Source organism: Stigmatopora argus, chromosome 18, assembly GCF_051989625.1.
Source record: "Stigmatopora argus isolate UIUO_Sarg chromosome 18, RoL_Sarg_1.0, whole genome shotgun sequence".
Lineage (NCBI taxonomy): Eukaryota > Metazoa > Chordata > Actinopteri > Syngnathiformes > Syngnathidae > Stigmatopora > Stigmatopora argus.
Genome location: NC_135404.1, coordinates 9,572,694 through 9,596,662, shown reverse-complemented (window position 1 = coordinate 9,596,662; position 23,969 = coordinate 9,572,694). Strand labels below are relative to the sequence as shown.

At 41.9% G+C, this 23,969-nt stretch overlaps 1 protein-coding gene across 2 annotated transcripts in view; it reads left to right on the top strand.

The window, feature by feature from the left end:
- ntn2 (netrin 2) overlaps positions 1 to 22,360 on the top strand; it is a 32,778-nt gene extending 10,418 nt beyond the window's left edge. For both annotated transcript variants that reach the window (XM_077625235.1, XM_077625236.1), the window contains exons 2-7: positions 119 to 1,382; positions 10,904 to 11,092; positions 13,900 to 14,049; positions 15,862 to 15,915; positions 19,488 to 19,562; positions 19,650 to 22,360. In XM_077625235.1, the coding sequence (XP_077481361.1) occupies positions 329 to 1,382; positions 10,904 to 11,092; positions 13,900 to 14,049; positions 15,862 to 15,915; positions 19,488 to 19,562; positions 19,650 to 20,053 (1,926 nt within the window). In that variant the 5' untranslated portion in view covers positions 119 to 328 and the 3' untranslated portion in view covers positions 20,054 to 22,360. The remainder of the gene's footprint in view (positions 1 to 118; positions 1,383 to 10,903; positions 11,093 to 13,899; positions 14,050 to 15,861; positions 15,916 to 19,487; positions 19,563 to 19,649) is intronic.
- Positions 22,361 to 23,969: the final 1,609 nt, after the last annotated feature.

The window sequence follows — 23,969 nt, the reverse complement described above, 5'->3', positions numbered from 1 at the left end:
GTAATTGCTCAGCCGTGGCAGAAGCCTCCGCTTGACTGAGTGCCCTTTTAGTTATTTCCTTTTGTGGTAACAATATGAGTTTGACACTGACCTCTCTGTTTGTATCTGTCTCTTGCAGGAAGGGCCTTCCACGAAGGGTCAGCGAGCACTGACAATCTCTCCCCTCCGGGTTGCAATTAAGCACAGCGAGGAAGATTTTAGCGAGAAGTTCGACACGTCTGTGCGCACTCTGGCTCTTAAAATTGTTCGTCTAACTTCTCTGGTGGTCACGCACGTATCCCCATCTGAAGAAAAGTACGTTCACATCCGGCCAGGCCCTCGGAGCAGAATGAGGGAACCCTGGACGTACCTGCTGTGCATGTGTCTCCTGGCATGTTCAGCATCCTCACACAATTCCAACAACCCCTTCGCGGGGCAGCAGACACCCACAGATCCTTGCTACGACGACGCCGGGGCAGCCCGCCGCTGCATCCCCGAGTTTATCAATGCAGCTTTTGGCAAAGAAGTGACTGTTTCCAGCACGTGCGGCCGCCCGCCATCCCGCTCGTGCAGCGTGGTGGAACGCGGCGACGACCGGCCTTCGGTGCGGGCGTGCCAAATCTGCGACGCCGCCGACCCCCGTCGCTCCCACCCGGCTTCCTACCTCACCGATCTCAACTCGGCTCACAACGTGACTTGCTGGCAGTCGGAAAACCTCAACACCTCGCCGTACAATGTGACTCTGACTCTTTCCCTGGGGAAGAAGTTTGAGATCACCTACGTGAGCTTGCAGTTCTGCTCGCCCAGGCCTGAGTCGCTGGCCATCTACAAGAGCATGGACTACGGCAAAACATGGATGCCTTACCAGTACTACTCGTCGCAATGTCGGCGCGTGTACAATCGGCCCAACAAAGCCGCCATTACCAAGCAGAACGAACAAGAAGCTCTATGTACTGACGGCCACACTGACCTCTACCCACTCTCCGGAGGACTCATTGCCTTCAGTACTTTGGACGGACGACCATCTGGCAAGGATTTTGACAACAGCCCGGTCCTTCAGGACTGGGTGACTGTCACTGATATTCGGGTGGTCTTCACCCGTCCCCAGCAGTCCCGGGAACTGGCACTGCCCGCTGGAGGCAATGGCGGTGGAGGGCGAGACGAAGACCCCTTGGCGGTCACCTCCACCTTGCCGGCGTACTTCTATGCGGTAGGCGATTTCCAGGTGGGCGGAAGGTGCAAGTGTAACGGCCACGGGTCCCGCTGCCTGAAAGACAAGGAGGGCAAACTGGTGTGTGACTGCAAACACAACACGGAAGGACCCGAATGTGACCGCTGTAAACCCTTTCATTACGACCGGCCGTGGCAGAGAGCTAGTGCCCGCGAGGCCAACGAGTGTCTAGGTGAGTACTTTTTCTTTCTTTCCCTAGGTTTAAATTAACTAAAAATACCCTCAAGACAATCAAATGTGTTTTCTGTAGATTACATAGGAAAACTGAATATCTCCCACCATTGACATATTAAAATTATTGTCTCAAGAGAACATTGAAAATACAATAAAATCGACTAGAGTTTGTCTGTCTCTGTTTACCCACAACGGCAAAACAGAAACAAATGTTAAATAAACATCAGCTGAGCGTGCAAACGTAAAATGACGGATCATTTTGACAGAAAAGAGATTTGGTAGATGCCTGTTTCAACTGATAAATTTGGCAGCTGCCTGTTTCAACTGGTAAATTTGGCAGCTGTCTGTTTGAACTGGTAAATTTGGCAGCTGTCTGTTTGAACTGGTAAATCTGGCAACCTCTCAAAATGCTGGGAATTCATCATTCGCCTGCATTTCCCATCAGGCATGTGAATTAAGTGCACGGCTTAGGGGAAATGGTCATGTTTTCTGAAATAGTCTAAACAGCAGATGACAACTATTGAGCTCACTGGCACTCAACTACAAGTAAATCCTCCAGCTCATCATGCAACTGAGCAGTGTTTACGCTCTGGAAACCTACCACGTCAAATTGTTATTCTTATATATGTGCCAATGACTCTTAATGTAAATGTATAGCCTTGATGCGGTAATGATGATAGGATCTTTTCGATTGACTCGTGTGGAAGTTTCGTGTCAGATTCATAAACCTGTTTTGAATATAAACAGACATCCAATGAAATTGAATTCAGGTTAATTGACAAAAAGTGATACCGAATTAGTAAGCGCTGTCCCCGTTTTCACCTCACCCCGCTGATGAAGTAGAGTTGCGGCCAGAAAACGCGAAGCAGAACATTTGCAAATGTATATATTTTTCTTATAATTGCCCTGCTGTTGGCCCGAGATCCTATTTAGCAATGCCAGAGCTGTTTAAAAGTGACTGAGTGACAAAACCAAAGGGGAAAAATTCAGCTCTTACATGCCAACAAAACCTTACCCTCTGCTCCTTCTCTTACTCAAGACACGCGCTTCTGCAACAATATCTTGTAAATCCCTCAGTGCTTTCCCCACCGTGCCTCTGCATACGCCCTCTTTTAAATGTCCCGTAGCTCTTTCTGAAATGTTACACCCGCTTCCTGTAGGCCTTTTCTCTGCGGGATGTATATGTCGCCTTTATCCGGGATTTCTAGGCCCAAACAGCCCCGGCGCCGGGTCCAAGTCGGATGACCTAATCCTGGTGTTGATACAAGCCAATTTAAGTTCCCCTCACGCTATACCTTCTTACATGCCGATGCGTCAAAAAGCCAGACCCAGATGTGCGGGATGTAAGGTTCCAAATGGCTCTTCTGGTAAGATCGGTTCCAAATGATCATCAGGGAGCTGTAAAAATCTTTCATGTGTAGTATGTCATCCAAAATGGGGCTTTTTGGATAGTCCCATGTTGATTTCTTTGTGTGTTGCTTTCTGAGGAACAAATGTAAAGCCTTTTCAAGTGTTTAGACAGGACAAATGTGTTAAAAGGTGGCAAGTTACTAAGCAGGGAAGTCCCTTAGGTGTTACTGGAACCCAAACTAGGGCCTGAGGGTGTTTTTAAAGGAAGGTTGAGGTCTAAAGAGAGGAGGGTGTGGGGTCGTGATCCTTTTGCAGGGTGGTGACGTAGTTAAATTGGCGATAAGATGTTGGCCCATGTCTTTGAAAAGGAGTGGGGCGCGTGTGGAGTTCAACAAATAACTTTGCGTTTGTCAGGAGAAAATGTGTAGATGTTTCAAATGATTAGTGGCTCCGTTAGAAAAAAAAGGAATGGGTGTAGTACTGCGTGTGTCTCTGTAAAAATATAGATTAACTCTTAATTGGGTTGGTATTTTGTGGAAGAATCAATGAGTGGGTTACATAATGCATAAAAAGATGAGGTGGAATGATTCAATAAAAACTGCCATGGCATGATTTTAGGTTTGTTTTTGTGGTGTAATTTGGTGTTTAACTTTGTGTGCCCATTCCTGCAATTTTTTGTTCTAAAAAATTAAAGAAAAAGTGGCATCTGATGCTTGAGCTTAAATAATAAAGGTGGGATTACTGACTTGTTCAAAAGTATAACCATGCTTATAATTGAACAACACTTTTTTGAGTTATATTTCAACAAATAGTTAGTTAAGTTGCAAATATTTAAGGTTTAATTGCCTTTAAGCTTGAAGTACTGCACATATACAGTTTTTCCTTGAGTTTTTTTTAGTTCAGTGACCACACAAAACATTTGAAGTGAATTACTGTTTTTAAGTCTTCTGCTTAAAAACGGCACTTTGTAATATATGTAACTTGACATTAAAAATATCACTCTTTGTAATTTTGTGGCAGGATATAGGAAAATTAACATCAATTATTCATCAGTCTAATGTCCTAATATTGTACAGTTGGCAGACACATTCATTTTCATGCGTGCTGGCCCTTAGGACAGATTTTTGGCCATTGATTTCCTCTCTAATAGAGAATATGCTCTTCTTCAGTCCCATCTGCTCCCTCCATCTTAAACACACTTGAGTACCGATTCCCGTCCTTAAGGTTAGCGAGGGCAATCTTTTCATATTGATGAAAACGAAAAAAAAACTGATTTATCTGCAGAGTGGAGGAGGAAAGAATGAGAAAACAGATGCAACCGCTTCTCTTTGGTTGCCTCTTGTGATTGAGTATTGTTGTTTTTGCTGGCATGGCCCATGCCTGAGCGAAAATACTGTTTGTTGACTTTATTAAGACCGCTAAAAGAGACGGTATAGGATGAGAGGCCTCTTATAGAGTCATGTGACATGGGTCTACGATGATTAATGGTTGCGCAATTGCCTCCAGTGTTGTTAATTATTCTACAGTCCTTCCTTTTGCTCATTTGCAGTACAGGAAGTGCAATTCAGGGATGCTCCGAGGTCCGAGCCAGGCACCATCCATCGCTAATGGAGCTTAGCCTAGTCAGATCCCACTGTGTTATACTGGTATGCATTCAGAGCACTAACGCCACGGGTCATTTACCAGCACCTTGACTCTGAATTAGTTTCTCAAGATTGCAGGTGAGCCGAGGTTGGCAGTGCAGCAGAAGGTGTGGCGCTGAATATTTTATTACACTACTTGGGAATTATTGCACTTGGCAAGCCATCGCCGATATGCCGGTCTGGTTTTATGCACTTGACTTTTAAATTGAATCAGTCGAATAAATAAGTACTTGGTGCAGACACACATTGCGCATAAATACCTGTCATCACCTGAAGTAAATTTTCTCAATTTGTTATGCTGCTAAAAACAAGTTAGTACCACTTATGAAATAAATGCTGTTAGATCATGTCTGCCAACTGTGGCTTTATTCATTAAAGTGTTGTTTTATTTAGGAAGGGAGAGAAAGTAGAGGAATATTGTTTATTTTCCTTGAAATCTATTTTGGGGGAAGCATATTAAACGGGAACTACCTCACAATTCGGAGATTCAGTACTCCAATCTTGGCAAAACTCCCAGAATTGATGCAGTTTTTTAGAAATATACATCATTACAAACTGCGACCCCACATAAGATTTAAAGGTTCCAAGCACACACACTATATTATGTATTGTTTTTCCTATTGAATCGGAAAAACAGGGCGCATTTGTGGTACATACGGGAAACACTAAGATTAAAAATAACAAACTATATATGCAGTATGGTATCAATAATTTTCAGTAGCGATAAAATTATGATGAATATTCAACTAAGCATTTATACTTTTGTTCATGCTTCTGGTTTGTATTTTATGTGAGTAGAGCAGATTCATCAGTTTGATGTTTTTTTCTATGAGGAAAAATTACTCTAATATGGTTTTAGTCAGAATTCATATAACCTATTACATCCAAACACTCATTCAACTCTATCAAAACACTGTATTGGTCTTGCTAGGCCAATTGGAAACTTTTTTCTTAAAAATGCTTGATATCCATTGCCTATTGGTTGCAATATTGAATGTGGGTCAGCCTTTAGGTGCCCTGCAATTGACTGGGATAAACAGTCAAAGATTTGTCAGCCCCAAGATACTATTTTCCAGCTCATCCGTGACCCTAATGAGAATAAGCGGTGCACGGATGCTACTATTTTAGGACTTTTGGTGTGCTCACTGAGCTTTTTTGGAAACTGTTAGCAGGAATTAAGGGGACATTGACAGACGGGTTCCTTAGAGAGACCAGTGTGAAACAACAGACGTGTTTGTGTGCATGAAACTGCGAGATGAAGAGGCCAGCCAAGAGGAACCCGGCTCCGAATAAGCCCTCCGATGTGCCCAGTGCCGTGGAAACCCCAAAGACGACTTCGTCATTTTTCTCTCCCCTCTGACAAGGGGCAGATGGTTTTTTGATGCTGATTAGCATTTCAAAATAGGCCTTCCGTCCTTCTTGTTTTGTATTTTTTCTTCTTCCCCACTGCACTTCTACCAGCCGAGGGCAAGTGGGGGTCACAACGTTTTTTCCACTTGTAGAAGAACCACGTCAAGACAATCTTAATTTGAGAAATGACTTTGCCGGGCTAATGGAGCAAAAGTTACAAAGTTGCAGGATTCAGGCAAAGCCGGCACACCACTTTATCTCACTTGTAACATGAGGATGTGCTTACTGGATTGGATTCTCTTCAAATAGAATGTGAAATTTTCAAAGCTGAAGTCAAACGTCTGTCGCCTGAGGGCAACATGGCATACAAGCCTATGATGAGATACCAAATTTAGAAGGCGAAGAGAGCAAAGCTGTTTTGATACCACTGCCCCCTATGTGTCATTATCCTACTTTCGCTAATCGACTTGAAGACCTCCCCTCCCTGTAACTCCCATGTCACCGGAGGCTAACAGGGTTCGTCACATCAATTACTTACAAGAGTGAACTCTAAAAGGAGCTGGATTATGGATTTTTCTGCATGGAAAGGAGACCACTTGTACATTTGAACAATTACGCACCTGAGGAATTTGGGCAAATATCAAATATCTTCATTAATCAAACTGATCCTTGTTCGCAAAGAGTTAGGAATTTTCTATTCATCACATGTACTGAATGTACATATTTTTTGAGATTGGACAAAAAAAGAATACCTATAATAATATTAACAATCTGTTGTTTTACCTCAGACAGCAGTTTTAAAAATTTTGCATAAGGAATGCGAAACTGATGCCAGTTTTTCTCACTCATTTTTTTTACCCATTTATTATTATTACATGCACATAATTACCCAAATTTCTCTCACATTTTGTATTTATGTAGATTTTTCAAAAATAAAGCACGTGTTAAATAGTGTTTTCATTCTTGTTAAGAGAACAGGGGTGTTATAGTTAAAAAGGGTCTGATAGAGAAAAAAATGAACTCACCTTTGTATACTTCATCAAAAATTTGGTTTACCACACTTTTCAAGACCTAAAACGCCAAAAATTGAGCTTCCTTTCTGCAATTTCAAAATATTTGCATTTTCAGGCTTGCCTTTCGAGATTGAATTGAAGTACTCATCAATCAACAATTGAATTTACAAGACTTTAGAGATGTCCAAACCTGAAGGCCACAAAGTTTCCCATTTTTATCCAGATGCATATTACATGACAAGTGTTGTTGCTACTCTGGTTAAACCTCGGTTTAATTTCTTTGATTGACAGTCTTCTCATCAAGTAATTAGAAAGGGGTGAAGTGTTAATACGTGGTGCCCATGCCGTTCTATCAAGTCACGCGCCCACACATGGTAGTAATCAACCTGACTTTCCCACCAGTGACTTTTCCTACCAAGTGCCCCCTTCGGCTGAAAGGAGACCCTCGCTTTTGTCGTTGAAATCATGCCGTTTTTCTTCTTTTCAATGTTGTTGCAAGCCTGCGGGCTCTGTTAACCGAGGAACGACGCGGTTTCCAGCCAACGCGTTTGTGTTGTTGGTGGCTGTGAGAGCCGAGCTGTTAAGCGAGAACACGAGTGCAGGACTGTTCCATGAACTCTTCTCTCTTTACTTTTGATGAAATTGCGTCCATCTGTTTGCGGCCGATATGTCAAATCCTTCTGTTTTGACTCGCTTCAACTGTTTTTGATGCATTGCATGTATTTGTTAGTGAAAGTGACACTCAGGGGGAAGTAGCAGAAGCACATTTACAATCTTAAAGTTTTCTTAGTGGTGGAAAAAAGAAGAAAAAGCGTATTGAGTTGTATTTTTTGGCCTTATATTTGCATGGCAAAAGCACAGACATCAAATAAGTAGTCCTGAAAAGTTACTTATTTTATTCTCCAAACTATAAGTTTTGCTTGTTCATAGTTTTCTATGTTGTTTTTGACACTGGTAACTACAAAAAGGGCAGTCTAAGCATTTGAGTGTTGGCCAAGTTGTTTAGAAATGATTCTGAAAATGAAAACATTAAAGGATTTGTTAATCCTTTGGATTGAAATGATTACTCCAACAGGTTTAGTATCCAAATTACAGTGTGTTGTATTGTTTAGACTGTCGCTGTCTGAAAACTATTATTGTGCCATGTAAAACAAATGACTGTTTAGCCTGTTGTTCTCTATTTGGTCCTCCAATGTTTATTTAGCATTCACTGGTAAAATACAAATTCTCTATATAAATTGTATCCTCTAAAATTTCTAAACACACTGTTTTACAGTATATCCATATGTGCACATATTCCTTATATTGATCAGCATTAGGATTTCTTGTGGCTTCTGTTACGTTATAGAATCACATCTGATGTGTGTTTGTGTTATTCACCACACTGTGCTAATGCCACGGAACCAATATGGAGGTAATTAACCGGGTGTCCCCCCCAGTGTCCTGAGCAGGTGGCTGGAGCTGCCAGGCTAATTTCAGACCTACAAATAATCACACACATGCACAGAGAATGGCATCTTCGAAGATGAACCCAGCATGTGTTGCAGCATCGCAAAGGGAACGATGGTGGTCAGAGAGTTAGTCGCCCTCCACTCTTCAAGGACCAATATTAGTCATCGAATGCATTGTTGCATTAGCGTCCAAAATCAATTGGCTTCGCGGACCACTTTGGCTTCGGTAGAGGTGAAGGAAAAATGAGGTCAGATTTATCCCCAGCGGCTGTTGGTTCACCAACATACTTGCATTTTATTTGTTGAGATCAGTCTTCAACGGGTTGATTTGTCATTGGTAATTCTTGACAATGATCTGCGCCTTGGCTCTGGGTACCTGTTTGGAGAGCGAAAATAGAATACTGAGCTGTTCTTGAGTCAATATATTACCTGGCATGTTCCCTCTATTTAAAGCACTTTGGAGTGAGTCCACCCAGAAATGTGCGGAGGAGAATGTTGGCTTCAATTTGACTGAAACCGTAATTCCATCACATAGTGCCTTCAATTTGTTGCTCTTTATCTTCATGACTTATGGCTATTTTCTTCTCCCGTACTAAAATTGATTTGCAGTCGCACCGTTTGCCAACCGTTTTTGTTTGTTGTGTGATTTCCCAGACAACACTGTTCAACATTGTACAGGGTGAGGATCTTTTTTTATTTTTTCCAGGTTTAACAAATATGTCAGGTTAACACAGTGAAATTGGGCCTTCTAAAAGCTTAACTTAGGTCTGAGGGTTGTCCAAGTGTCAGGTTAGTGTTCAAGTGTATTTTTGTGCTCATCAAAAGAACTCATAGTAACTCCAATCCAAATATGTTATTTCTGGATGTTTTTGTAAAATATGATAGCGTGTTTGAGACAGGTACAGTCATTTGAGATACTCATTTTAAGGGGGAAAAAATTAACTTGTATCGCAAGGCACCACTGCACATCACCCACAGTCCATGTTTTTGCATTATTAGGTTCTTATAATTCCACAAATAAGCTTTGACAAGCATCCCCGGCCACATATGTTAAAACACTCAAAGTGTTGGATTCATTACATTCTCCACACTTGAAAGTGCCTCTCTGTACTTGGCTGGACAATCCTTTTGCCGCACAAGCAGTAAATCAACAAGATGCCATTAGACAGCCGTCAGTCCTTGAGCTGCACAAAAAAACGTGATCCATCACTTTCATGTTCGACGACAATGCGTTAATGGCCCCACATGCTCGCAGCTGTATGTGTTGTTAAGATGGTAAATTGCAAAAAAAGAATTCTTCTCCTTCCCTCCCTAAAATTTTGAAATGGTTTGTAATATTACTTATGAGGCGGATTGTGTTGAATCTGACATTTGTTATGAATATTTCACATTCTTCACTTGCCCTTTCGTCAATATCATGTTGGATGGAGCACCTTAGCATTCGGCAGCAAATTCATTATTGATTCATATTTGAGGCACTGTTTGATTAGCGTCTGAATTCCAAACAAATTGGACAGCATAGTAACCAGATGGAATTGGGAAACAGTCTGGGAATGTGCTCCCCCCTTTTTTCCAGGATCGGGGACCGGGAAAAAAAAAAAACAACAACACGGCCTCATTTCCCCGGCCTAGTGACAGGCTTCCTACTCTGTGTGGATATCAGGTGCAGTTCTCGTGATTGCGGCAACATTGTGTAGTAATTGTACCTTTTAAAATAACAACTTTCGATTTACTGTGTGATGGTACATTGGGTTGTTGTCTGGAAAATAGATTCTCTAGCATTGCCATGCGAACCTTAGATCGGTGTGACGCCATTTTAATGAGCCGTGGCACAAACTTTAAATGAGAAAAAATTCACTGTTTCAATGACCATGCTATGCCACAGCGATTAGAAATAAATAATCACACATTGTTTGAATGTGCACCACATTAAGTCATCTATTGATGTGGATGTTGCCTATTATTCTTAAAGACATTCATTCCCTTGATATGAAGCTACAATATAAGTGTATTTAGAGTAATGTACACACTAAGAGGAGCCAAGAAAGTTGAGAAAACAATTATGCTTTAGAGCCACTTTACCTCGTTTGGGTCCTGAATCAATCTTGACAAAGTAAACATGAGCAAGTTTCATTATAGCCTTGGATCTCAAATGCAAAATGAAACTTTAAATGTTAAGAGAGCAACCAGTCAGAGTTCCACTTTTAACTGAAAGCACCTCGCGTCTCATGTCCCATTACATTCTGGCTCACCTCATCTAGAAGCTTAGACCTCTTCCTGTATCTGAACCCGTTTTCCTTTAATAGGCCTTGGGAGCTTTTATTCATCAGCGAGCCGCGGGATTAACGTGTCGTTTTGCGGTGATTAATAACTGATGGAGTGAAGGAAGCTGCATTCATAAATTATGAAAGAGAGAAATGAGCCCTGCAAATGTAGTTTTGATGTATGCGCTCCTGCGCTGCGGCCAAGCTCAAAACGCCAATATAGTTGTAAACACTGGCTCTTACTAAGGCCTTCCCCAGGACAGATTGTGGGGATGTACCTATTTATTTACAATATATCATCCAGTGCATCTGCAAAGTTCCTTCACTTTTTTATATATATATATTTGAAATAGCTAACAGTAAGCCTTGCAGTAAATCTGAATTATTTTGTCTTATTTATCCCCTTTAACCATACTAATATCCATGTTTACTTGTTTTCCACATGTAGCGTGTAACTGCAATCTGCACGCCCGGCGCTGTCGCTTCAACATGGAGTTATACAAGCTCTCTGGGAGGAAGAGTGGAGGGGTGTGCATGAACTGCCGTCACAACACCGCCGGTCGCCACTGCCACTACTGCAAGGAGGGTTTTTACCGAGACATGGCCCGACCTATCACTCACCGAAGGGCTTGCAAAGGTATGTCCTCCCGTGAAGCGCTGCATTAACACGGATTTGCTTCAGGTGTCCAGGAATGCGTTTTAATTTTTGGGGACATTCAAAGTAACAATGTCATTTTCCTTCAGATAGCACAAAAACACATTGTGAACTGTGTTCCTCATTCATTCTCTGCAATATGTGGCTTTATCATTCTCACACATACTCTCAATCCTTGTGACGGTGTAATTGTGTTTTATCAAAGCAGAGTCATAAGGACGTAAACAATGTAGTATCACCCTTTGTTTCATGCGTCCCAGATGTCATGGAAATCTTACTCCAATTTGGGTTTAAAGTTTTTATCTTTTTCTTTCGACTGACCGTCTTTGAATTGCTCTTACTGCCATATGTCTGGGTAAACTAGAGGTGAAAGATGTGATATGCGTGAATGGGGTGAATGTCACATCTGAAGTGGAGTTACGACAATAAAATACAGGTGTTTTTAAAAAAGGAGGAAAGCTGGACAACGAGGGAGAGTCTGGTACTAATCAGACCTCCTCTGTAAATGAGCGATACAAACTTCATTTTGCTCAAATAAAGCTTAATTCCAAATAATGTGGTCTTGACCACAAGATAATGAGTTGGCCGTTTAGGACCACAATGAACTATTGTTAAAAGGCTTTAAAACCAGCTTTAAATCCAAGCAATGGATTGGTGGATCAAAGTTGTAAAACAACAAGAAGGACAAGAACATCTTAATGTAACCAATAACCATGGACAAACATCCACTATTTGCATAGGAGAGGCTTTAATCAGATAAACAAATGCCCGTTAAAAGGACTGCAAATCCCAACGCAACGTCTGTCACAGCTGCAGTCACACAGGCTTGAAAAGCCATCAACATCTGAGAACTTTTTACTGCTTCTTAACTGGCCCAAGCCCCCTTGCTCATAAAACTTCAGGAAAAAAAGCGAGGAGAAAGGGAGGGGGCAGCGATCGACACCACACACCCCTGTCCCAAAACCCCTTACGACCTGCTCATATTTGCCGGCTTGTTTACTGAACACGGCAGACAAAGCCCATAAACTCTGATGTCTCAACAATCTGAGTTTGTTTTCTTTAGAACGTCTGCTCTAGCTCATGTTCTTGTTCTTGGTTGACATGGTACTGTTCATTTACCAGCCAGGAAGCAATGACGTCCGTCCATTTGCCACGCACGCTCACAACGTGGCGGGGCCCGCAGACCCCAAACACCACATCAAATAAAAGGGTGTCTGCTGATTTAGCACAGGAGAAATCATTCCATTGGGTCAATCCAAGAAGGATTATCTGTCAAATTTTCCATTAGGAACTTCAAATATCGTCTGCTGTGTATATCTTTATTGTATCTGCTCTCTTTAGAGACTTGTACCTGGAATCAATTTAGTTATCTGAAATAATATCCAATGAAAAATATGGATTTAATCTACCTCTAATGAAGGCTGAACTCCAGGAATGCCAGAAAGGTTGTGGGACCTGATGAAGCCTCCTTTTGGATGATTTTTTTTAGATGACACCTAGTGGCAAAAGAAACATTTCCTAACTTGACCCCTGTGTCATGTGAAACCATATGCCGCTCTATTACTCTTTGGCTAAGTCGCTTAACCGACACGATCAAAGCCCGACTGTTCTGGGTGAGCCGGAATGACCTGAAATGGTGAGGATTTTGCACGGACTCTGAGGGCGTCAGATTTACGTCCGCTTCTAATGGATCACAACCACTTTGACACCTGTGAACTGGTCCGGCTTTGCCCGGAAAAGGCAAATGTGTTACTAAGGATCTGAGCTTTAGTTAATCCCGCCTCGCCCCACTGCCAGATCCTTCTTGGGTCCGTTTCAGTCTTTCAAAAAGCTCCATCTAACAGGTGGGCGCCCTCGTACGCTGCTCTTCTCTAGTGGTTCAAAAATGCCTGGTGCAAATAAACACATTCACACTTCCGTCAAGTCACGGAAAGAAAACGTGGCATGTTTGCAGCTGCCTGGAAATCCTTGGAAAAAAAGCGTTCTAGGCTTTTTCCATGACCAAGTCATTCAGATCTTTTCATGATAAGCCTTGGGGCCTAGCTGTCTTTATCACATTTATTGGACTGCTTAGCCACAGTTGTTGAATCAATCTCTGAAAGTAAAACAAAAGCAGAAAATTTAAAATCATAGTTTCTTAACCTTTCTGAACTCCATCTCTCTCTTTCTCATCCTCACCTTCACTTGTTCCATCCCGCCTTGCCCAAAATCCCTCAGATCCACGTGAAAATCCAGTGAATTTATGAGTCTCTTAGACAATCATGTTCTATTTAATAGCTCTTTGAACCAAAAACCATGTGAGAACAAGCTTACCAGAGCTCTGCTTATTTATGTTGGCATTCGCCCGGGATTTGCAACAGTTTAGAAGTGACGTGTCACCAGTCAGGCATTAGAAAAACTTCCCAGATGCAGACAGAGTCCCCGTATGGTTTTTCCCTTCTTTGTTACCCACCGTCTCAGCTCATTACCTTTTTTTTCTCACCCACCCAATGACTTTGAAATGAATTCCTTTAAAACACATGAAACTGATTTCAATCAGTTAATGATTTAAATTTTAAAATACAAATCCAGGTGGGCCAAATATCAAAAGTGAATTTTATTTCAGAATAAGGTCCTTTTCAAAAGTCACACATTAAAATGCCGTTTTGCTGGCATTCATAATTATTGCTTTTGGATAGGGTCTCATTATTTTCAGGGTTTACTTATGAATGGATAAAAAGCAAATCCACTGAAAATGTTATTCCGCTTTGGTTTCTACTCTGACTTCATTGTTTTGGCTCTCGCCACAGCCTGTGACTGCCACCCTGTCGGAGCAGCGGGTAAGACATGCAACCAGACCACAGGTCAGTGCCCCTGCAAGGATGGTGTCACCGGCATCACCTGTAATCGCTGCGCCAAAGGCTACCAACAGAGTCGATCCCCCGTTGCCCCCTGCATCAGTGAGTAAACCCACAATCACACGCTTGACCTGGTAGCAATTCAGTATCAGCTGGGAGCAAAGTATTTCATGAAAGGCATGATCGCTACAGAAAAGTTGTAACCTAAAGTAAAAGCAGCACAGTGGTAAATGGGCATAATTTAAAGCACACATCTCGAGTAGCCCCAAGTCACTTTTTGAGCTTCTGACCGGCCGAGCGATTGTATATTTGTTCCGTGCCATGACACGCCATGATCATTTCATAGAGGAAAGTCCAAAACATGTGGGAATGTTTGCCAAACCGATGCAAAGTCGTGATAAAGTGCAACGCGAGAGTTCAACCAGAGAGATGTTTTCAGGGGGAAAACTCTCCAAAACATAACAATAGAATTGCAATTATCTTATAGTTTTTAGCTTTATGGACACATACTACTATTTCCATGGGGCTTTTTTTATCTCTCATTACTTTTCTCCTGAATTTTTGGTCATGAATGTTTAAATTTAGCTCAGCATGCCACAAAGATTGCCGGGAATTTTCCGTCTGATGGTTTTCTGGCCATGCTGTCAGGCAAAATAAAGGGCAAGCTGACTGTGACTGGAACACAAGCTCTCTCAAAAAACGACCTTTGCCAATATAACATCACGCCGCGCCACCCCGCACGGTGCCACGTGGTGCCACATGGTTGTTTCTCTCGCGTTGCAGCTCCGGAGCAGATGGCCAACAGGCGAGGAGAAAAGAACTGCGGTCATGGATGGCAGACCCCAACCATTTCAGTGCCACTGAACCATCCAGCTACCCAAAAAGAACACTGTGTATGTGTGTGTACGACACACGCATAAATTTAGCTCTGTTAGGCTTAATGACAACATTGTAGGTGACAATATGGCGTCCTGGGGAGCATCTTTGCTCCTGTGGAGCCCCGAGACAGAAGACAAGGCTGTTAAGCAGCCAATTAGTATGTTTGATGGCAGCATCCCTGATCACACTGATCCTCTCATTGTGTGTCACTACTTGTGTTGGAGTCAAAGTATCCCCGAGAAGCACCCCCCTCCGTTTTCTATGCTGTAATGACCTTATTTTTTGTCAATTACGAGTTTAATAGTATTTTGAAGAGATATTTTTGAGTCAAAACAGCCATCCAAGACCTTAAGCCAAAATGTCAAACTGGCCTAGTTAGGAGCATCTAATCGCATCCAATCAAATGTCACCAGTTAAAGGAACTCTGTTTATGTTGATAGAGTTGCTTATAATTGGAAGAAGTTGACGATGGCTTCAATGATGAAAGCCAGAGGAGTGGGAGCTTGACTGGTAGCATCTGTCTCAAGATTATCTAAAAGCAAACTGCCCCCTTCCCATCTGTCCATCTGTCTGTGTTTGCTAATATGTAGATTACACAGCAGTGTCCAATTTGCAACAGTACAATTCAACAAAAAGCTAGGATCTCTCAAAAAATGGGATTTAACATCTCTGGATCAGTATTTCTCCTTTTCAGCACAGATTATCTAAGACTGAATTTTTATTGCCTGTTTAATAGTGAAGCATTTATTGAGCATGTTCATTTTTTCATCACGTAACGCTATCATTCATCAGCATTTTTCCGTCCCGTTTGTTAGTCAGAGCAAAACATGTTGCAGCCAACTTTTAATAGCAAAGCACATATTTTTATGAATTGCTTTCTGGCTTTATCATCTGATTTGATTACTATAGATTTTGCTCTCTCTGATGCACGCACACTCAAGGTGGCTTTGTAATGTTTCCCATTTTGGCAGCATCATTGAAATGTAAGGATTTATTTTTCAACTGTGAAACCAATTTTTTTTTGGTCTGTTTCAGAGATCCCGGTGGTGAACCCCACAGCCGTGGTGAGCAGCACAGAGGAGCCAGCAGGTTGGTGTAAACTTGCCCTTTGACTACTTAACGATAGGAACAAAAACATTTTTTGTTCACATTTCTGGCCTCCAGTTTGAAGATGTGGAATAAATATTAATGGAGGGTGGGGCGCCTCCTTTTTTGAAGTTTTTTGGCCCGGGCAAAGTTTTTTCCCCCCTTTGTCTCTAAAACCCACGTCCTCAGCCAAGTTTCCTCGACCTCGAGGTGCTCAAAGCATCGCCTGGGCTCCAATGACAAGGCCGGCCAACAGACAGGAGAGGTGATTGGTTACAGCGTACGTGGTAGATAAAGTGGAAGGAAGCGTTTTGAGGCGTGAAAAGACTTCTGGCAACTGCCTAGATAGGAAATTGGTTCAGTCTCTCCTTCAAACCCCCCAATTCTCCGCTCAATTACCCTTATTTTCCCTCCTTGATTCATGTTGATTTGGGAATTTTAATCATTTAATGGGTATGAGTTCCAATGTAAGAAGATTTTTTTGTGCTGCTTCATGACTATTCTGCATCAATCCTAATGGGGCACCTAAACATAATCCACTCCACTTCATTCAAACATGGAGACCAGGGTCTTCAAACTGGCTCTCAATGGTTGCTTTCGGTTGGGGTTTTAGTTCCAACTGATCCTGCACATAGTTTTCTTCTAAAACAACCAGCACCTAACTGGAATCAACTGATTAAACGTACAAGTCCACATATTTGTGAAAAGGTCATGCCATCTAACCTATTCAAAAACTCCCTTCAACCCAGTGACTCATTCCATCACATGGTCAGCATTAGTACTTGCCTCTCCTGGGACAGTTTTTCACTGTCTCAAATGTTACGCGCAGTTCACATTAGCTCAAATGTAACACGGCTTTAATCAATTGTTTACTATTACTCAGTGTTGGGTTCATTTGTGCGCCACTTCCATCACCTCAAGTATTTCATTTTGCGTGCTTGGCATGCTGGTAAAACGAGTTGAAATGAAAAAAAAATATGTGTGATTGCTGTATCAAATTTCTGCCAAAAATGAAAGAACAAAGCATTTTAGCAAAAAAAAAAAAAACATCAAATGATGTGGTGAGTCAGATGGGGATTTTGATCTCGAGTTTGAGACCATTGACGTAGAAATGGAAGAACCAACGTTTCCCCTTGCTGCACTCAGACTCTTATTCGACCTTCAACTGAACAGTTTAACAAGTGTTTGCTTCTTCCCTGGGAAAATGCTCAAAATCCCCTCCAACTCTTGAAAATATGCTAACTGCATCTTTCTCTCACTCTTTAAACTTTACTGTCCACTGTTGGCTTTGTTAAGAAGGGGCGGAGGATGCAATTTGTCCTTGTCGGAGCAGAGAAAAGATTTCAAGGGGCCGAAGGCATCAAGAAGCCTTCAGTTTGGGCCAGTCTTCTGGGTCAGCGAGCGATTTATTTATTTTTTTCTTTTGGCGAGAGGTTTTCCAGGTGAAAAGTGGCTCCTCATGGGAAAACGCGCTCTTGCTGTTCCCCCTGCCAACGTTTCACTGCCAATACCTCGGGGCCAACCGCAGTATAGTTCGCATTATACAAGAAGGAGCGCGCACATATTTGCCGTTGCCCTAATGAAATCCATGCACATCTCATACAAATGCATGCCTGTCACACTTGCATGCACACGTACATGATAATGAGCTGCATATGAAACCATGCTCACCTACAATGAAAAGACCCTTACAAAGCAAAGATTTAGAAAGTAATGGAGGAATTTTTCTCAGGTTTCCCCCTACAGCATTGACTACCATCACTGCCATGCCCTTTTGGTTCAAATGGTTTGGACGTCCATTGCCGTTAATAGGAGTTAATGTTTATTCTGGTCAAAATTAAGGGGACGTTTGGGACTCTGAAAAATTATTTAAGTAGATATATGTATAACAAATTTGAGTATATTTATATTAAGATGTCTTTTCAAGGTAAAATGTGTACTGTTTTTTAAAAGTTTTTTAAAAATAATGACTACATCGCTGCACAAAAATGTCTCCATGTGAGACACATTTGAAGGGAATGGGAGGATCTAGGTTGATTGGTGCTGACTGTTGCATGCACATTTTTAAATACCTTGGCATGTTTGCGAAATGTCCAACGCCCAGTTAAACAAGTCGGAATTGTACCTAAACTTGCACCAGTCAAGAAAATAGCCATTCCTGTTAAACTTTTTTTTTTTGTGAAAGTCATCCAACAAACAGTTAAAGTTTTTCTTTTCCTTCTCTCCTTTCTGTGCCTTATAAAATCTTGTGCTTACTGATACGCAGCCAAACTTCCCGGACATTTGACATTTATATTAATTCATTTGTTCCTTCATAATGACTTCATTTACTGCATCTTTTTTTATCCTTCTTCAAAAAGCACACACACCCGCACTTGCATGCAAGTCAGGCATTTTGTGTGCGGTCACTTTTGATTGATTTACTTTGGTAGGCAACGTGACGGACTGGTTTTCCTTTAGAAAGGAGTTCGACCACAAGGGCCCGGTTGAGTTTACCACCATGTGGTTTCTCAGCTTCGTGGTGATTCCAAGCAGGCAGCACGGTCAGCTTCCTGTGTCCTCTCAAGACGCTTGACTTGAAACATGGGAAACCATTTTTGTTATCCTCTTTCTCTTGTCTCTCCACGAAACGATAAAATCTGTGAATTCAGCACTCTTCCACATTTCAAACATGATAGTACTCATCTGTTCTTAATACTGCAGGCGCCCCCTCCTTTTGCATCACCATGCAGAAATTTGAATTTTGATCAAAATCAAACATGTGCTTTCAGACTAGCTTGCTTCAGGGCTTTCCATCCAAAGTGAAAGGATTGTCATTTTTTCTATGCAACGTCAGAATGAGAAGACTACATTCCCATTGTAGATTTACAAGCACGAGAGGCAAAGTGTTTTTAATGTGTCTCTGGCCAATGTGTGGTCTCGGCTGCCAAAGCCCTCTCGCGCCATCCAAGCATGACCTGCTTCCACCTCGTTCTGTCTTTCCTCAAACACCGAGAAAACATGTCAAACTTAACACTTGGAGTCATCTGCTATGGTTCACCTGCCCCTCGGCGCTGCTTTTTGTCCACCTTTTGTAGGTGCTTGTCAAATGTGGTGTTGTTCTTACACGAAAAATAACCACCATATAATCTCAACATCATCCTTGGAGTTCTTGCCATGTAATCCAATAGGAGCTCTCTAAATAAATTAGCCTTTGGAAATGACATATTTCCGGGTATGCAATAAGATTCCGAAACAATGCATTTTTTTCAAAGTTTATAAGAATATGATTTTCTGTAGGTGTTCATATACAATTAAACATAGGGAGCCATTTTTATTGCAATTTCTGTCATTAAAGAAAATAGAAAGTACATTACAGTTTTCAATTTACCTGCAATCTTAATGCTAACACTTAATGGGAAATGCTTTAAAAGTACTTATGAAATGTTTTAGTCCTGTGCAAATTTTGTCACTTAATTTACAGATGAAGGATTATTTGAACACATCAATCCTTTAAGGCGTTTTGTTTTTTTCAGAATTTTACCATGTACAATGTTATTTGGATTGAATTTTCTTTTCTTTTTTTCTTTTGGCAGACTGTGATTCCTACTGCAAACCAGTGAAGGGGAACCTGAAGATTAATATGAAGAAATATTGTAAAAAGGATTACGGTAGGTTTTTAGGTGTTTTTTTTTGGTCAAAAACAACAGTCCAAAATGGGATTGTTTGACTAAGCGTGTTTTTGGTCGTGTCCTTAGCGGTGCAAGTGAACGTGCTGGACATGCAGACGGTGGGTGACTGGGCCAAGTTTTCCGTCAACGTCATGTCGGTGTACAAGAGTCGTGGCGAGCCCTTAAAGCGTGGGGACAACATCCTGTGGGTGCACATGAAGGACCTGGCCTGCAAATGTCCCAAGATCCAGATGAGCAAGCGCTTCCTGGTTATGGGTGGTAGCGACAGCGGCGCCGCCAGCCCAGGGACGGGAACGGGAACGGGGCCGGGGGTCGGGCCTGGCGGGGGAGCTTCCTCCAACCCCGGGGCGGAACGCGTGGGCCTGCTGGCTGATAAGAACAGCTTGGTGATCCAGTGGAGGGACGTTTGGACAAGACGACTGAGGAAGTTCCAGCGCAAAGAGAAGAAGGGGAAGTGCGGCAAAGCATGATGGTAAAGCGGAGATGAAAGCTTTCCTCTTCCTCCACACGCCACCTAACCCAGTCAGTCCCTTCCATCGCGGGAACACTGCACATTACCATGACTGCATGTACCCTACCTGTTTTAAGGACCACATTTTGTGTAAATTGTATAATTATTTTACTTTTTATTTTTCCAGATTTGTCTTTTTATTGTCACGTCTTTCTCGTCCTATGGTTTGCCTTAAGAAGGGACCTTTAAAAAGGGTATGGAGTCTCCACAGAGGCAGACGGCGTTCCCGGTTTTGGAACCATCCTCTCCATTTCACACCACTCCTCCTTCCAAAATTCTTCTCGAAGGATTCCAAGAAGCAAGAACCAAGTCCGAGGCATGCCCTCCAGTCTGAATGGGGCGTTGAACATTTTATCAACCCATTTTCTGGTTACAGACTTTTCTGAATGGAGATCTTTTGAATGGAATTCTCAAACCACAAACTTGCTGCTGCCACCAACCAGGACGAAGCGAGCCTACTGCTTGTTTTTTCGTCCCACATACACTCTAATCATACCATATCCGCTTTCTGTTGGCACCCGCGGGTAATATTTCTGAGGGTATTTCCTCAACTTTCCCTGCCTGGACCCTCTCATAGAAGGGCTAACGTGCATGACACACTGCTTTTGAAGAAAGACAATTTGTCGGTATTTCAAAAGAAGCTTTTTAGCCCGTTCGATCCTTTGGCGTCTTGTGACTAGCAGATTGTGGCGAGACTTGAATTACTCTACGTAAAAAGTGAAGCTAATTATTTAGTCTGACTGAAGAAGGCCGGAATGTTTTTGAAAGGGTACTGTATTATGACATGAGAAGATCGCATTTCAATCCTCGTGCGTTTTGTTATGTTTGCATGTTCGTGGTTTAAGCTGGTCCATCAAGCCCCTCACATGAGCCTCCCCACAAACCAAACCGATGCCAGCGTTAAAAAAAAAGCTCCCGAGTTATCTCCCCTGTCATCCATTGCCAAATGAGGACAGTTGAATTTTTTAACCTAATTACAACACTCTCAAAGTCAGATCCGAGTAGGGAAAGAAAAAAAGCTTCTGGTAGCGCTCCAGATTTTTATCCACTTTCATTCTGTAGATTTCTATCCACTTTCATTCTGTAGATTTCATTACAATGTAAAGTATAAGATAAACAAGCATTTGAATTCACGTGGAAGTGGCGTGGCTGCCGTCGTGCTGACAGGCAGTCTGAAAAGTCGGAGATTGTTTGGCTGTGGCCATGGCTGCGTGTTTGGCTTGTCCTTCCTCCAAAAGACTCTCTCCTCTGCTGCATATCAGCCAAGCACCCATCCAGCCACTCCCCCTCTGCTCAGAGCCATTTTTTGCATGCTGTGTATTGAGTGTCTTCGATAAGTGACAGCGCAGGTTGAGTTTGCCAAATGTCCTCAGTGGCGCACTGTACTCTGCATTCTAAGGGCTCCTTTTACCCTCCCGGAATGTTTGTCAAAACGTGAAGGAGTCATTTTAAATGTATTGATTTTGTTTGGTAGCTCTAAGAAAGTCCCCGTACTAGGATTTGGTTTATTAAGTCCAATCAGAAAGCAAAAGTAACCAAAATAAATTCAGGTCAAGAATCAATGACTCATAGTATTGTGTTCCATGCCCAAGTTAACTGCAGTGGAACCTCCAAGTGGGTAACCATGTGAAATCACATCCTTATTACGAAATCACTAATTGAGCTTTTAAGTCTTTTTTGGCATCCAGTGAAGAAGTTTTTAGAATTTTATTTCATAGGCATTCATTCGGCCTGTACAAACGATTATTATGATAGTCTACGAATCACTGATTATTTTTATGATTTGTCATTTTATATATAAACATTATTTACTGCTATTGTATATTACTCTGGGCTTAACATTCTAACTGTAATTATGCATTGGAACCAAAGGTTACATGCTAAGACAAGTTCAACTATGATTTTATGATTCACTATAAAAGCATTAGTACACTGAGTAACCTTTGATTGGTATTAAGCATTCAAGTTATGATATATTGGGGAGGGGTGACTTGTTTTTTATGATTTTGTTTTCAGCAGAACGATAAAAAGAGCCACATTTTTGGATGTCAATAGCAGTGAAAGAATGAACCCCGTATAAGATATTGAGAAACAAATCCCTAGATTCGCATTACAACCATAACGATGAGCAGTGCACAAAAAATGAATTGTGATGAATATACTTTTGAATAGCCAGAAATAAAAGCCAAAAAGACTTGATGACATGAATGGTAAGTTTCGTTAAGACATTTGAGCCACGCAACTTTGGAGGTTCCAATGTAGTTAATTTTTTTTTAAAATTAAACCCATATGCCATGTTTTCTACTGGCTCGCTCTCTCAAGTGCCCACCCTGAATATCGAAGTGAAGATAAGAGTGCGCCAGATGTTCTCGTCTTTTTAGTTTGCCTCATAGGGAGAGCCATCCTGTTGTTTTCCATTAACAAGCTTGGCAATAGAGGCGCACTTTTGCTTTGTTTCTTCCGCCGCGGATTTTTATAGCTTCCACAGGTGCGTTCGATTTGTATTTACTCCACGCAAGTAAACAAGTGATGTGCACATCACGCCCTGCGCTTCCGTTGCTTTTTGTGCTCAATTTAGACGTTCCATTGCTCGAGCGGTGATTATTTTTCACCATTGAGCTAATTTGATCTCATTGGCTGCCATTGATCCAGATATGCATCCAATCCACTTAGACTGGAGGCCTGGCAGCAAATTTTCCAATCGATTGCCTTCAGTGGTAGCCAGTGACACACTGCATTTTTGGACTATAAGACGCACCAGACAAAAAATGCAGTATACAAGTTACACTGGAGTAGAAATTGATTAATGGTGGAATTTGTATTTGATCAGAGACCAACTACAAACAACAGCCTTTACAACCAACATAACTTTTTGACCAAACTTGAAATGTCAAACATTTTTAAGTAGCACCTGAGGATTAATCACAAGCGCAGCTACACTTTGGAAAAAAAAGTCCGATTTATAGTCTGGAAAATACAGCAATAGTGAGACCTGATTAGACACACTCACACGTGTACCTCATCATGTATCCTCTTTTTTTCCTTCATTTGACCAAATTGTCATGCTTTGATATGCTCTGAATACGTGAACTTTTGTCATGACGGCCTGGTTTCAAATGGTAAGCAAATGTCTTCCTTTAAACGTCTATGACAAGCGCCCTATTGTAAATACTTGGGGGCGTAAAAATTACTCTGTGACACAGGGATGATTGGACCATTCGATTCCTTTTGTGAAAGTCCAAACTCGATGAATGTCTGGAGTAATGTCTCACTCATCCCATGAAGTATCCACAGACTTTGTTTTAGTGCATTCCTTGCTCCTCACTTCTGTATCCAAGTCTTGTACTTTTGTTCCTTGAGGCAATGAACCACTGACTTTTTCATCTAAATGATACAAAAATAAATTATTAGTTAATGAGCTGGTGCCGTGTTGATGGTCCATCTTGTTCTCAGCGAGCCGGGGAAATTAAAATGAATGTGGCGTTCCTGTCGGAAAGTACGCTCGAGTGTGTTTTCCACTCACTGGGGATGGACCGGTTGGGAATGAAGGATAGAGTAGCTCCTTACCTCTGTGAGCAGTCCAAAAGCTCTGTAAATAAACTTCACCTCACTGGAAACTTAACCCTCCAATCAAAGTCCGCTCCAAAAGCAGGAAGGTTTTTTTTCTCCTTTTTTCATCCCCTTGTATTTCACTCTGTCACCTACACAGCCCTCGCTCCACTAATTCCCCAATTTCAATCCAAACAAAATCCTCCTCCTGCTGGAAAGCAACCATTTATCATTTTAAAACCCCTCCTGGCTTAAGCTACCAAACCTTGCCTGGATGTTTGTATACTTTTGGCATCAAATGCATCCATCTTGGACATCCTGTCTTC